Below are 17,174 nucleotides of genomic sequence, written 5' to 3'. Positions count from 1 at the left end.
GAGTGTAAAAACCTATAGTAATTAAAGAAAGACATTTATGGACCAGAAGGAGTTAATAGTAGTTATTAGTATCAACAAATAGACAGCATAAAATGAGTCTTTTAGTAAATTCTCTCACTTTTAAGTGTAGTTTCCTATGAAGAAGAACGAGCATCTCCAAAATTCCTTTATAATAACCCATTTTGAGATCTACACAGAAACCAAACAAAAACAACTCTTAACTACAACAGAATAAAGTTGAAATCACCAAAACGTACCTTTGTCAAAGGATTTATCAATATCATCGGCGCCGGACGGATGCTTCTTGTCAAACGGTGAATTCGCTACGCCCGAGCCGGACGCGTTTGGCAACGAGTGAGGCGAACTGCCGTCTGCTGTAAAATATTAAGAATATAGTTATTATTATTACATTACTAGCTCTGCCAGCGCGGTTTCACCCGCTCTGCTCGACTCCTTTTGGTCATAGCGTGATGTTTTATAGCCTACGGCCTTCCTTGCTAAATGCACTGTCCAACACAAAAAGAATTATTCAATTCGGACCAGTAATTCTGGAGATTAGCGCGTTCAAACAAACAAACAATCAAACAAACAAACTCTTTAGCTTTATAATATTAGTATAGATTACTAGCTCTGCCAGCGGTTTCCTCCCCGTTTCTGTGAGATAAAAGTATCCTATCACCTTCATACCCCGTCTCTATATAAATTTGTGGTTATTGAAGGTTTGGAAGATACGGTCTTTATGGAAGGTACAGAAGCGTAGTACCGTACCGAAGTTACACATTTAATAGGAAAGTAACGCTATCTGATAAACCTGAAAATTTAAACAAGACTGCCAAGCTCTCTAAATAAACAACAATCACACATTATTGAAATTTTCGTATAACTCTCAGTATTACCACAGAATGTAGAATTATGTCCTGTATAATATGGCAAATGACACATTATATGTGGGATGGGACTCCCAACATAACTGGTGAAAAATGGGTGTACACACAGCTTAACATCAAACTATGCAAAACCAGTATAAACATAAAATGACCTTCGAATGTGCGTTTTTTTTTTGAGTGGGGAAAATCATCCAATGACATCTCCCGCCTTGGACGTGGCGAGAGGGAGTGTCAGACTCTTACTGACTAAAAACCACCCCGTTCCATCTCCTGCTTTGAGCCGGAGCCCCGGTAACAAACTGGAATGTACAACCAGTATAAACTGACCGTCAAATGTGCGGAAAGATCATACAAACCGAGACTATGATAAACAGGTTTTGTATAGCTCCATGTTTGGTACTATGTACAAATAAAAAAGACATCTTTTAAACTACTTACCAGCCTTAACATTCATCATCTTCCTCTTAAGTCTCGATGGACATTTCTCGAAGATAAGTAGGAACTCAGCAGTCAGTTTCTCCAAGAGGTCCGTGGTCACTGACCGGTCTACGTAGGAGAACCAGTGGCGACCCTCGTTTGACTGTGGTATCTGTTCGTACCGGGTATATTTAGAATATAAAGACCATAAAATTTTCTTTTTATAGGGACAAACTAACTGTAGGATTACCGACCAATGGGGGGGATCACCTTCACCTAATGAATGAAGAGGGACGGATATATACAACCTACATAGCTCCGTCCCTCTCGCACTGCTCAGTGATCGACCTTTCTGACACAATTGTAATAGCAGACTAAGGCCCCTGATGGTAAGCAATTGTTGCCGCATGAACATTGTCAATATAGGGTGACTGGTAATTAGTGAACGATATTCAAACACGTGTTTGTACTCATGATTACAAACAATTTTCCCAAAGAAACAATTTTTGTATACTCATTAGTTTTCTTTTTATCACTGAGATTTAATATCACTCTGTGTACTGGGTAAAGTCCGCCACAACCTCCCAAAAAGGTTTAAACTCCTGTAAGCCAGGATCTACAGTAGATACAACTGTGAAAACACCGGAACACTGAAGTCCGGCTCCTCCCGGAGACATAATAGTTGTCTTAGATTCCGCAACCCCATAAAAAACAGGGCTTAGTACGAGTTTATTTTACGTTGAACGCAATCGAAATCGTTCAACACTGTGATTGGTTGGTTCATACCGGTCAATCAGAGCACCGAACGCGCTTTAGTTTCGTTTTCGTTCAATTTAAACGCAAACTCGCACTAAGGGTACTGAAGCTTCTTTGACTAACTCTATATATAGTACTAACTAACATTCAGACAATAAATTCTGATTTACATTTAATACGCAAAACTGAAAACAAAAAAAAAAACTTAATAAAAATAAGGAACTCACCGCCCAATTGCTCCATTTAGATGCTAAATGTATACAAAAACACGCGACGACTGTCGGTTTGTACTGTAGGCACATTGTAGTCAAATGCAGACTGTTTGACGCCATAAAGTATGATGTCTGCGCTAGATCCTTCGGCGCTGTGGATGAAGATACGAGGTAATGAATAATTATGGTCAATTTCTGATGTGAGATGCGAATTTGAACGTTATTTCTTGTTGGTTTTAGGTTTAAATTGTGGTAACTACAAAAATCGTCGTAGAACGAACTTGAAATATGCATTAAATACTTTCTACTTTGATAGTGTTATACCCAAAACCAACAGAAAATACCTGTATAAGAATTTTTTTTTTATATAATGTACAATTATTTTGATGGAATAAGCAAAATATTTTAACAAGCACACATATGGTCTAAAACTAGGTATAGTTTTATTTTCAGTCAATGAAAATAATTTCAATAGGCAATGTACAGTCGACAAGTGTGATTTATGACCGTGTGAGCGCGTTCGGCGCTGTGATTGGTTACTTCATTGGAGCCCTCCAATCACAGCGCCGAACCCGGTCTCGTTTCGATTACTTCAAACGTAAAACAAACGCGTATTAAGGGACGAAGGTACTCAAGATAAGCATAGCAACTTCTAGATAATTATATACCCGGTAATGCCCTTAATAATAAATAATAGTAACTAATCTCACTTGTAGCTTGTACAGTTGTCAATTCACTAAAAATAAGAACAGCATTAATGTTTCGAGGTATGTATATAAAGTTTTTTTATGACTGTGAGTGTTTCTTCTAAGCTTTGGAAAGCGGAGGAAATAGCTTTACTAGAAGAGTGACTGACAGACATATATTTTTTTATACTATAATATTTGCTTTAATGTCCAAAGTATCTTCCCAGTCTATATGAAACAAATAATTTTGACTTTGACCAAAAAGTATGATTTAAGTTCAACGTTCTGTCTGTCTCACAAATTCTAGTAGTGATAGATAATAATACTGTTCTTATTATGTCAATTTATTACAATTTCTTACTAAGCATCGTCACTCATTTGTCATATAACTAACACTACAGCACTGAAGTATATTAATATTCAATTGGTTATGTTACATATCTATACCTATTACTTAACTATTACCTAGCGTTATTAGAGATAATAAAACAGTTGTTTTTGTGTATGAGAGCTTTTCTTTTTTATTTTTATTCACAAAATGGCGCTGTAGTCTTAGCAACTATTATTCTAATCAACATAGCTATTGCAAATTAAAGGACTAAAAACTTGATGTTAACAAATATTCTATTGGTGAATAGACCTTGAAGAAACAACGCATCTAGTGACGCTTACATGTTCATACCAAAATAACCAATAATCTGTATACATAAAACTAAACTGACTGACTGACAGACAACGCACAGCCAAAACTACTGGACCTAGAAAGCTGAAACTTGGTACTCATAGTAAATTTAACCATATTTGATCAAAGCCCTACGACACGTCATCTGACGAATGCATGCAACCTACAAATGACGATAGGCGAGTGATGCAACGACGCCGCTTCGTGGACAGTTTTTGTTCTTTCTAATCAAGATGCAAGTATTTCGTCATTTGTAACTTGCATTCATTCGTCAATTGACGATTCGTAGACAATAAGCTTAAGGCTGGGGCTAAACTGACAAATGAGTGTCGACCATATTTCTTAAGCACTAAAACACAGGAAAGTGAAATTTAAGACTAGGGTGATGCGTGATTATACTATATATTATGGATGTGATTAGGAGGATGGCACACAAACAAACAACTCCTAGCTTATTCACATACCTGTGGAACATTTTCTATGTGTGTGTGTATAAATTGTCTTGGTACGCGGCATATTTTTTTGCCTCCGCACACGTTCGGGGCGGCTAACGGATACCGAGTCGGTTTCGTCTCAATTTTAGAAGAACGTGTGGCTTCCATAGTTTGTATGGGAGAAACTTTGTGCTTTTAAGCATGAGAAAAAGAAAATATGAGAAAGTGAACCCTTAATTCATAGGGTAATATTTTTGAGAATATGACCATGTCTTGGTCAAAGGATATTTTCTAAAAACAAGGAGTAAAATTCAATAATTATAGTAACTTATCTTTGAAACAAATATTTTTATTTTCACTAAAAAACAATTTACAATTCATTTCTTCTTTGTCATAGAAAAAAAAAACAACAAAAAATGGAAGTCAAACGTTTGATTGATATCACAAAATAAATCAGAACAATTACACCACATGTAACGAATGAAGTCTCCAAAAAAAATCCGAACCCTACCTAGACAAGAGAAATTTCGCCGATAGTACTTTTAGCAAAAAAACACATGTATAGTGGCATAATTGGTTAACCTCAAAAAATTAATACACGAACCGGCTCGCACCGTACATATAGCCGCTTAAAATGCCCGAACGAGTGGACACGTATAAAATCGCGCAAGCCGCCAATACCGCCGCGTGACGTCATCAGGACACATTATCGTTAGGACGCTTGCCTCACCTTTTACAAGGTGACACGTCCGTACAACGTGCGTGTGCGGGTGGTCGATGGCCACATCGAAACCTAAGGTCTGTAGGAGTACATTCTCGTTGAATACCAGGTCCTGCGCCTGAAACAATTAACAAAATATGCTTTAAAACCAGAAAAAAAAATGCTAGGAAAGTACAATCGGATAACTTAAATGGTATAAAGCTAGAACAATAAAGATTGATTCAGTACAGATAGAGACAATTCACAACAAGCGAGCACCAAAGATGGGGCCAAGAACGGCTGATACCCGATTCGAAGCCGCGGAAGATCTGGCTCGAAGAGCAAGACTAGGAACGGGGCTTTTTAATCCATATGAGTCTTACTGTGTCAGACTCTTACTGAGGCAAGAGTTGGTCTTCTCGCCTCGCCCAAGGCGGGAGAAACATTGGAAAATTTGCCCCTTGATGAGTTAAGCTGGACTTAGAACTTCCTCTACATAAGAGTTTTTAGCTATAATATTAAAGCTTGACTAAAAGACTTATCGCCGCACTCAGAGACATTTAATGGTTACTAAATTCAGTCCAAAGCAATCGTTTTCAATACAAAATCGTTATTAAGGAATAGTTTAAGTAATTATTAAATATCTCTGAGCTCAGCGGTTAGTTAGTTAGTTTAGACGACTTTAGCGAGTTTGATAAGTGTTACACTTATCAAACTCGGTCTCAGGAAATACAAGTTACATTAAAACAATTTAGTAATATTCCATATAAAATGGTGAATATCTAGACTCCGAACAGTAGGCATTAATATAGGCAACAGTCAAAAGCGATAAAATAATTCGCATTATTTTGCCTGCCTAAGATAAGTTATCCGACAATTGTGATAAATATTATTATAAAAATGGTGTGACCGATGTTTCCTTGTATTATAAAATACTATAAATAGAGTAAGGTTACTGGAGGCCCAGTTACGCCCTTCCCAATCTTCCCAATCCCCGAGTCTCCCTTAGTGAATATGTAATCAGGGGCCACAATGGTAACATTTAGTATAGAACGCAATAACTGAATTTAAAGTTGTATCTAGACTTAAAATAAATAAAATTGGTGTCTATTTGTAATATTGATATAACCGCTTTTTACTACAACCATATGAATATACATACACTTTTTATAATTATTGTCTGTCTGTCTATTTGTTACGGGACTTTTATTGGTAGGTAGCTGATGTACAAAGGGGTAACTATGGCTTATAACATAATTAGTAAAGGGGTATTAGATTGTCTAGAGTATGTCAACACGTTCAGAGATTGAGGGGCGTGACAAATGACCCAAATAATATAACTTAAGCAATAACCTTTTTTTAGGGGGAAAAATCATCCAATGACTTCTCCCGCCTTGGGTGAGGCGGGAGGTAGTGTCAGACTCTTACTGACTAAAAACCACCCCGTTCCTACTCCTGCTTTGAGCCGAAGCCCCGGTAACCTTTTACGTTGTCCGCAGCTCCGGTTAAGCAATAACCTATCAGATCGAAATAGGATCAAATGACGTCACAGCCATGCGTGCTAATCCACAGTAAAGCGAGCAACGCAACGGACGATTACCAGCCAAACACGAGGCGACACGCGAGGTATTGAATAACACAGGCGTGCCATATGACTAGAACATATTTTTTATATCTCTTATAATCTGAGAGTCACGCCATTCGATTTTAAATCGTTCAACACGAGGATTTTCTCCTGTGTCGTGGGTGAGTTTGGGAACAATTGCTGTTCTTGGCCCAAGTGTCAAATAAAGAATTGTTCCATGTACATTGCACAACCATTGACGCCATCAAAGGATTATCAGCAACAGATTTTGTAAGGTTAAACGAGCAGACATATCACCTGATGGTAAGTAATCGAGGCTTCTCATTGACACGAATGGTCGTGCCATGACAGCCGTATCATATTTGGAGTGTGTTTTAGGTGTGGTCCCGGGTATAATTCCAGAGTCTAATGAGGTGAGAAAATCATCAAATCACTTCTTCCGCCTTGGATGAAGCGAGAGGGGGAGAGTCAGACTCTGACTGACTAAAAGAAAATCATGCTGTTTCTACTCTTGCTAAGAGCCATTTCAGCACATTTCTGAGGCGCACGGTTTATCTATTTCTAAGAACACCGGCTGATTAGGGATCACGTGGGCTTCATAACAAGACTTGTGAACACCCATTCTATCATTAATGCCCGAATACTCAAACGCTACTCAATTTTAAGACGCTCTCAAATGTAGTTTTGTCACTATCAATTCTTTATAAAATGACAGAGATAGCACGATATTTAAGTACAACTTAAAATTGAGTAGCATTTGAGTATTCGGGCGTAAAAGTAGTAAAGTTTTAACATTACCTGTTCTTGATACTGTTCAGGCGTCAGGGCCGTGAGGCTCTCACCTCGGTGGAGGCATACGTGTGCCACCTTTATAACATATTCTAGTTTTCTTGGCTGTTCCTCCACCTGGAAATAAAATACACAAATTAATTACATATCTTTATATATATAATTCTTCTGTAAGTGTGTATGTCACTGAACTTCTCTTAAACGACTGGACCGATTTTGATGAAATTTTTTGTGTGTTCAAGGGGATCTGAGAATGGTTTAGATTCACAATTTTGTCCGCTGGACACTGTTTTTTTAATTAATTTTTAATTTATTAGTAGTTGTTGATTTTGGAATGTTTTACATTGGATCCGACAAATTTTCGAATTAAAGACGTGTAGACAGGACATCTGTCGGGTCCGCTAGATACATATAACTATATTATACTGTAATAAATTAAAACGTTAACAACTAAATAAACATGACGTAGTTTGTTAGTAATACCAGGTGCTTATTAACGGGTAAATGACCTGTTATAAGTATAAACTTTATTTAAGAACTGTCTTTAACTCGATAGCAGCGCCGCCTATGATGCGAATTCTGTCACATTTGGCAAAAATTACTACAATTTTCATGCAATTAATTAGCGTGAAATTTTATAGAACGCGGTCTGAAATGTTAATCGACCATAAAACACGGTAATGGACTTGCCTCCATAAAAGGTAATCCCGCCGTATTTTTTTTTCCAAGTTAAGTAATATCCCTAAAACCTTCCAAGTCATGAAATACTATGCTGAAAGCCGTATCAAATTCGGTTCAGCTAAACGCAAGATAATCGTGCACAAACATACATATAGTTCAAACTGAGAACCTGCTTATTTGAAGTTGATTAAAAAGCAAGGAAACCGTCTGTTTTTATGGAATAGGGGCAAATGAGCAGACGGGTCACCTGATGGTAAACGATCAGCAAGGTGCGTTGCCGACCTTTTAAAAATGCATACGCTCTTTACGTACGACAACTATACTTAAAAAAATCGTTACATTGACCTTGAATATCCACAAATATAATGTAAGTCTAGTTACCGTCTAGTAAATCAAGGTTGTCTGCGTCTATTTGATATATTCATAAACAATGTGGGCGTTTCGACTGTAGTATTTTTTATAATGATAATATAGTCGTAGTATAGTCGCCAGAGAGACAATCTTTCAAGTTTAAGTGCGGGAGAGCCATGCTTCGGCACGAATGGGCTGGCTCGACCGGAGTGATACCACGGCCTCACAGAAAAAAGACGTGAAACAACGCTTGCGTTGTGAGAGTGAGGTTACCGGAGGCCCAATTACCCCTTCCAAATGCCTGATTCCTCAAAACCCTTAAATTCCTAACCTCTAAAAAGCCGGAAACGCACTTGTTGTCCGGCGGCGATTGCTTACCACCAGGTGATCCGTCTGCTCGTTTACGGGCCTCCTGTAACCTCACTTATACAACGTAACACAACGCAAGCATTGTTTCCCGTCTGTTTTTTGTGAAGCCCTGACATCACTCCGGTCGTTTCGTTTTAAGACAAAACCAGCTATCAGAGGAAGTAAAAGAGACGTCTGTTTTAATACATTCGTGCCCTACATACAAAAGAATTCGTCTGAGAAAACCCCAAGCAAAAATTGGGACGCAGTATTAAAATAAATCGCAAAGATTTCCGGTGTCTAAACTAAGAATCTCATCAGCCCTGTATTAGGGCTCTCACATTATAATGCCGTCTTAAAAAAACTATAAAGAATATTATTTAGTTAAGAATAACTACCATAAGAAACTGCATCATTGACAAGCGCTGCTTTCGAGTCGGAATAGAGTCCGACCAGTGATCTTCGTGTTTTAAGTTGATCGAAAAAAATAATTTTTGAATTATCGAAATTCTCGTTACCTACTCCAACCACACTACATTCGTACAATATCAGCATCTCGGACCGAATTGAGGCGCCATTTTTAAGGTGTAGTGGATATTATAATGATAAATAATTAAAGATATCCGAAAATTAGTCCCATTTTGGGGGTGTTCTAGATAATAAAAGTAAAAAAATAAATAGTAAAACATACCTTTGCGGCGAGAAACAATGCGGCTGCAGCTATTGCGTTCCTGTGGAACTGTGTGAAGGAATGGAACGCATAGAAGCGATGCATATACACTATCGCCGTGTTGATACATAGTTGAGAGCTGTTGGGGGACTGGTTAAGGAACTATTTCTTTTGATAAAACACATTGAAATACACATTAAAAAACAGAGAGTCATGTGCTTCAGTGATATCGCGAATTTTGGTGAAAAAAATCTGCAAAAATAAGTGCATAAATGTGTGTAAGTGGTTTTCTTTTCGTCATTACAAATGCAATGCAGTTTTCAGGCTCGTTTTCTACCTTTTCCAAAAGCATACATCATCATCCAAAATGCTAAATCTAGTCTTAACTACAGACTTGTTCAGTCATCAATTCTTTCGTCCATTTTACGTTTTTAGTAGGTCATTTAGTTACTATCTTTCATACATTCTATTACACAATAAACCTTCACACAATTTGCAGTGTAGCATTTATTTTTAGTGCATTAAAAATCGAGTTAAGTGACTCATGTACGAACAGGAAACCAAAATGAGTCCAAATAAGACCTTTCTTAAACACTTAAGTTAAAATGCATTACGGACATACAGGAAAAAATTTCAAGAAACTGCCGCGACTTCGATTTCGCCAACCCATTAACGAATCCTTGGAATTTGGGCTCGTTAATCGTAAAAAGCCCGTAACACCTGGCCGGCTTGATTAAAGTTTCACGTACGATCGAATAAAAGGTTCCCATTGGTCAGAATTTATAGGGCTACATCACACGGCTATCAATCAACCAATGATATCGCATGTATTGATTGACGTGACACATTAGTTCCCATTTATACGGATAGATGTCGCTAGTAGTAGTACAATAGTTTATGTGACTTTAAAATCGTAGTTCTATTATTCTTGTATACGGAATGTTTGTAATTTAGCATTAAATTGAAGGTCGTCGATTGTTAATAACATTCGTGCTATTTCTTACTTCATTGATAACTGATAACCGCATAGTACACGATTGCTTACACATACCTTTTAACTTTTATTACTACGAAGTCGGAACGTGAAGGAAGGATTATTGTTAATTCGATTTGAATTGGAGGCCATTTTTGTTGAAACTTGGGTATACAATGGAAAATTAGGTAATTTTCGACAATAGAGTTTTTTAGCTATTAATTTACATGATTAGTGACCGGCATTTTCCTGGACATGGTACATACATAGTAACTCACTTAAGAGTTTGGTATATAAAGACAAAATAAAAATAACCAAATTGAAATAATCAGTTGGACTTTGGCAACAATAAAGTTACTAACTAGCGATTAATCAAAAAGTCAATAACATCCGTTAAACATAATTTAAGACTAGGTATTTTAAACAAGTTTATTGGGCACAAGAATGAATTATTTGCTCGTCAAACAATATTATCGAAGACTGCAGACTACGGAATCAATGTCAAGGCAGTGACGCCAACCTCTTTAGAATAAGACGATGACCTTATTTCCATATTCGAAAAAAAAAGGCGGGAAATGAATAAAAAATGGCGTTGAATATGCATAGTTTTTTGTGTAGATTTTTTACATAATGAATTCTTTTAGATTAATACCTAGTTGAGACAAATCCATTCTACATTTTTAAAGGATACTACAATTAAGCTCCGAACGAACTGAAGATAATGTAGCTGTACTTTTTAAGCTCCACGCACAATATCATGCGTTAAGTGAACGGATGCTTGCAAAAAAAGTCAGCCATCTTTTTTTTTCATATGACCCAGTTGTACCACCTTTTCGAGTAAGGTGGGGGTAAATCTTCGCTATAAATTGCTCACCGACATGAGAATCTGTGTTTTTGTTCAGAAAATCACTTTATAAATTATATTAGAGGTTATAAAGGTGTAAAAATGTATAGTTACAAGGTTCTAGAATGATTATTTAAACTAGAATATAAGGCCTTGACCCTGTCGAAACGGTAGCCTCTGTTACACCGTGTACGCACAAACCGGCGTCAACTGATGATTTAAAAATAACGAGATCTTTGCCCCGCGTCCCAACACGTGTGGTACCACGGAAATTGCCAGAATTCCTAAGCTAATTTCGGCAATAAAGGAAAATTTTGCCGTCAAAATTGTCACAGTTATCGAGTAAACTATCAAATTGGTTTACTTATTAGTAAGTAAGTGTTGTTTTAATGTCCTTATACCTACTGTGCCTCAACCATGAGTTTGAAGCAATAGTATTTGTCGATAATCGCTAGCGACGACGTAAAGTTTTTGTATGGCAAATTTTTGTTCCACAGGTGACCGGCAAAGGCGTTGTAAAATTTGACATGCATCGACAAATACTATTACTTCAAAACTCATGGTAAAGGTACTGAACATAGATAGCACGCGGATCTAAAATAAGTTTTTGTATTCCCTAAATCTTTTGGGGACTTCCCGCGCCAAATGCGCTCAAAGCGGGTAAATGCGCGCGTCCGCAAATGCGCGCTCAAGGAAGAATGACGTCAAGGCCATAAAACAATAAAAAAACGTACAAGGAACATTCTAGAACATATACAATTGTAAGTTTAACTGATGGAAGATAACTTTCACTTAGTGAAAGTTAGACCAAACTATGAACGGACTTTCTAAAATGGGGGCAACTGTTAGGCATTTTGTTATGGGGTGCCCGTCTACCTGTAGTTATAATTACCATTTAAATAACAAGCCTTTGAAAAACAATAAAGCAGTAATTTTTAAAATGGTTCATTTTTTGTGTTAGATGCGGTTGCCATTTTTATTCTGGTCTTTGCAATAGAAACTATTTGCAACTATCTTTAGTTCAATGAAAACCCTGCATTGTTGCAACCATAAACTACCCCAGCCTCATGGTATTTACCTGCGTATTTCATACCATTGGTTATAAAAAAAAAGCATCCCTCGGGCATTGAATACAAAAAACATATTTGTATTGAAAAATTACCTGTTCTACCAACTATAGTTCAGTTACTCATAACAATAACGTTTTGCAAAACGGTTGAGAGACGCCATTTATGATTCACGATTATAACCACCTGTATTTGCTCGCCCTCTATTACATTTTAGATACAAACGTCAGTTTTTCAATAGATTCAACCTTACGGTATTGTTATAGGGTCGACAATCTATTAAATGATTGGAGCAAGATGACTCGGTGGTACATAAAAGTGTCAACAGCAGGTCAACCTACTCTTTTTATTCCTTTATTAGAATTCCACCTTTATCAATTTGATTATAAAGTCGTAAATTCAATGAAAAGGTTTAGATACCAACTGTACTACGTACTTATTCGCATAGATACTTCGGTAAATACGAGTAACGGTTTTGTATGTAAGCGTACTCAAATAACCGATTCGTTTGTCTAGTGATCACATATACTATTCATAATTGTTTCTCAAGGACTGAAATAGGACCGACCATACAAAAAGCAACTGTATGGTGACAAGTGACAATAAAATACTCCTTCAGGAGCTATAGACAACGTAACAGGTTACCGGGACTCCGGCTCAAAGCAGGAGAAGGAACAGGGTGATTTTTAAGCATTCTGAACACTGAAAAGTCTGACACTTCCTCCTCAACATGACTTCTCGAGCCTTGGGCGAGATGAAATCCCTCTCGCCTCGCCAAAGGCGGTAGAGTCATTGCTAGAGTCAGCTTGTCAATTTGCCATAAAAAATCAGTACTAAAGAGCCCTATAAACATAATAAACGGCAATTAGTGCATCGGTTTACAATTTCCTAGAAAACCGAGAAGGAAAACCACTGTAGATATTATGTACTAACATAGTAAAGTCAACAATTATAATCTAACCAAGTTCTTTACCTTATGTATAAAATTAATATACATAAATATGGTATAAAACAAGGAAATCCTTGCAATGGCAGACATAATAATACATAGTCATTGCACAATATAGCTGCCTGAGCATAAAATGCACTCATATTGTATGACTCACTATATTTCTTTCTAAATGTTTGTCGCAAAATAATACATATAGTAGCATAAATACCTAAAACGAATTTATCTTGATGACTCGATGAATCATACATGTTTGTATGCAAAGTAGGACTTCATATTCGATTGTAAAAACATACAATTATTTACAGTTCATATTTTAATGTACAGTTTTACCGTTTTTGGTACTATTGAGGTGTACCTAGTAGATTTAAGGACATGTTTAGTGAATCGATTTAGTGTTAGGTAATGTATTATTGAGTTTTTGATAAGTAATAGCATGGAGTCTGAATGGTATTATGCTTATAGCATGGCAATAAGTATGGTAACTAGACATGCTCTCTGTAAAAGAGTCTCTTAAAGGCAAAAAGTGGTTTTTCCATTTAATTTACATACTACACTTCTGATGAAGAAGATGTGTTGGTGTTTTTTTATTTAAGTTTTATATATAATCATATATAAGGTGGACTTAATTGCTCAATGCCATTGCCAGTGGATGCAGGTGGCGGCTTGTCGTTCTACGTGGAGGACCAAGGGGAGGCCTTTGTTCAGCAGTGGACGTCTCTCGGCTGATGATGATGATGATGATGATTGCCCTCTACTGAAAGACCCCTATATTCTAAAAGTAACTAATAGATGTTTGTTTCTAAAACCTAATATGTAGTAGATAGTAACAAATAGGAACCCTATCTTGTGTTTATGTATTTAAGTCTCATGCACATACATGAGACGTCAGTCAATATACGAGACACAAGTCTGATAATATCAATACCAAACACAGTAAGTGCGTCAGTATTTTTGTTTGAAATAGTCGTTGATAAGATTACTTTTAGTATTAACAAGTTATAAATGATTAGCTATAATAGAGTAGCTATGTATTAAAAGTCTGACTATGTAGCAACTAGAAAGGTCAAATTTCAGTGTAAGTAGCACTATAAAATGATGAAGCTACATAAGGCTCTTTTCCTTTAATGTAGTGATATGTGTATGTATGTAGTTAAGGATGCTTTTCCACCAGAGATGTGCTATGTTACGTTGCTGTGGATGCGTTTGGCTTCCAATAATCATATTCATTGGTACACATAGCTTAGCACTGGTGGAAACAGACCCAAAGTCTTAAATCTAAGGATATTTGTTATCATTCTCATGAAACAAATTCAAATGACCCCAAAAAATACACTTATTTTAGACATAAGTACTGGTGCAAACTAAGTATTATTGAACAAAAGAAATACCTAAAACCTTGAGAACGAAACTCCGCACTTAGCAAAAACCCTCTTCACACAACTTAACAAAACTTTCACAATGATTAACAAAAATTGCGTAATAAGTGCGAAATTAATTTAACTCGGCTACCATAAATACTTGAGAATATTATTTGAAAAACGCTGCATTTTATGTAACTAGGTCTCGCCTCGGTTTCACATGTTTCGTTTTGAAGATTTATGGCACACAAATAAGCCTATAACCTTCATCAATAATATGTATACCTATTAATTTTATGGTTAAAACCTGTTTTCAAAATAACATCACAGCTCGAGGTAGCTTGGGTGTCCGTCCGTCTGTCTGTGAGAGAAGCTAGGAACTCGCCTAAATGTTGTCGTCGTATGATGTTGTAAACCGCCTACAACTCTAAAATCTCATGATAGAACTGTAAATTTTGAGAATATAGATGCCACGAGGAGAATCTCCGATAACTAGCGAGGATAGCGAGACCAATGATACAGAAACTCTGTTTTCATGGGATAGCAAACAGGTTCGCATGGACACGCGCAAAATCAAAGGAGTTACAAGTGCGTTGCCGACTTTTTTGTTACACTTGGTTTATTTAAATTAATTACCTATTTTGGTTTCAAAATTTAAATAAACTATTGTTTAGCTATCAGTCCACATGACCAGTTCAAGATAGGAGGGGTCAGGGGCAATTAGCATTCCAAAATAGTTGGAATTCCCGAAACGTTTAGCCGCAAACAATGTTTAGTTTAATAATAACTATTAAATCATCGTTAAAATAGCATTATCAAACCATTTGTTAATTTATTAAATAGATAAGTAATATTTTTAGTAAATTATCTACATCATTATTTTAAAATTTAAGTATTTTACCATAATCAGTTGGTAAATTAAGTCAAGGATCTTGAAATGGACAATAACTCAAAAATTCATCTACATAATTATGCTCTTAACCAGAGTAAATATGAAAATTAATACATACTAAGTAAATAGTATATTCATATATATAAATAAACAAATAATATTGAGTATGAAATGCGTCAATGACTGCTGTTATGTAAAATGCAATAGAACAGTCATAGGTCACTGACCTTTTAATATATTATCATGAGATGACAACAACTTGTAATCACATGTATTTTTTAAACAAACAAGTATTAAAGATGTTTGTTTAATTTTAGCAACACTCATGTTTCCATATTTGATATAAGTATTGTGAACTCTATTGATTCCCTTTTTATTTTATTCTAGCGACCCGCCCCACCTTCGCATGGGTGCAATGGTGATATATTATGCATGTATTATACATATAAACATTCCTCTTGAATAACTCTATCTATTAAAAAACCGTATCAAAATCCGTTGCGTAGTTTTAAAGATTTAAGCATACAAAGGGACATAGGGACAGAGAAAGCGACTTTGTTTTATACTATGTAGTCATAAATAATGGCAGACTTTTTAATGGAATAGGAGATATGAGCAGACAGATTGTCTGATAAAAAAAATCAGCTTCAAAGTCAAAATCATTAATTCAATTAGACCTGCGCTCTTACTCTTGAAACTTCTCAATGTCAATACAATTTCAATCCAATACAATCTCAATAATAATTCAATGTCAAAACTATACAACCCCAATTGTAACTGTTATAATAGCATTCTGAGTATGGAATATAAAGCCAAAATATGTGAAATTACAAATTATCTTTGTACCTATGACATAGTTGAAAAGGGTTATTAAATTTAAAAATTACAAGTACTAATCTATCAATTTATAACAGGAAAATATTGAATTTAATGCATTCAAGATATGCATTTTGGCTTTGGTAAATCATATTATTGTGTGTTGCACAACAATTGATATTCAATGCACTTAAAGACTATCTATCAAGCGAGATAAGAGGTTGTCTACAATAATAAATTGATTGTTTGTATGTCTGCTTGAATATGTTAATCTATTGAATGGTCAGTATCAAATACATTTGCGAGACTTGATTAGACGATTTTAATGTGGCAAAACTTAACCCTCCTTTTTGCCCCCACCTAAGTCAGGTAAAAGAGTATTGTAACAATGTTAAGCTCTTTAAAACCATCTCCTTTAACTCAAAAGTAACTTAGAAACAAATTAAAACTTTAGTCCACTGGTAATATGAGCCTTTCTCCATTAAAAAGTAAATCTCTGTAAAAATACCATAGAATGGCAAGACAGTCACAGACAGAAGGCCATAAAAAAAGGTAAACCTTCCCAGAAATGTGGTATTATTTTTGTCAAAGGGACATAACAATGGACTACAAAAGATTTTGAGTTAAGGAAACCCACTGACCATTTTAGCATGGTGATTTTTTATATGTTAAAGCACATGTTTGCTTATGGGCAATAAAATGCAAAATCTTTGGACAGAGGTAGATTTTTAGTTATGAATGGCATTATTGGGATCAGTTTCAATAATAATTCAATGTAACATTACATTTGAGCCTGGTTGTTTCATGGAAACTTAATGATATGATTACATTTATAAAAGAACAGAGACATTAAATTTATAAGTATGAGATGAGATCTGACAAGGGAGATTAGAAGAAGGCATACAATGCTGACTTTGAGTAATTTGATATAATTATACCTTGGATCAGAGTAAAGAATAAAATAAAAAATATGTGTGCCATACTTTGTCAAAAATACCATTGTCAAACACAAAAATTTGGCAAACAGGTGTAAATATAATCATATCATTATAACTACCTAAATAAATTAAAATA

The 17,174-nt window shown here is 35.8% G+C and overlaps 1 protein-coding gene across 3 annotated transcripts in view; it reads right to left on the bottom strand.

The window, feature by feature from the left end:
* LOC118279530 (cyclin-T-like) overlaps positions 1-17,174 on the bottom strand; it is a 36,355-nt gene that overhangs the window by 15,670 nt on the left and 3,511 nt on the right. For 2 of the 3 annotated variants that reach the window (XM_050702326.1, XM_035599165.2), the window contains exons 3-8: positions 9,220-9,337; positions 7,158-7,265; positions 4,805-4,913; positions 2,288-2,424; positions 1,326-1,476; positions 258-374 (exon numbers count right to left, since the gene is read on the bottom strand). In XM_050702326.1, coding sequence (XP_050558283.1) covers positions 258-374; positions 1,326-1,476; positions 2,288-2,424; positions 4,805-4,913; positions 7,158-7,265; positions 9,220-9,337 — 740 coding nt within the window. Of the gene's footprint in view, positions 1-257; positions 375-1,325; positions 1,477-2,287; positions 2,425-4,104; positions 4,914-7,157; positions 7,266-9,219; positions 9,338-17,174 lie in introns of those variants that run through there. The other variant, XM_050702327.1, reaches the window with a different exon arrangement.

This window comes from Spodoptera frugiperda, chromosome 22 (genome assembly GCF_023101765.2).
Source record: "Spodoptera frugiperda isolate SF20-4 chromosome 22, AGI-APGP_CSIRO_Sfru_2.0, whole genome shotgun sequence".
NCBI classification, from domain to species: domain Eukaryota; kingdom Metazoa; phylum Arthropoda; class Insecta; order Lepidoptera; family Noctuidae; genus Spodoptera; species Spodoptera frugiperda.
The sequence above is the reverse complement of the archived record's forward strand: the minus strand, read 5'-3'. Positions and strand labels throughout refer to the sequence as shown.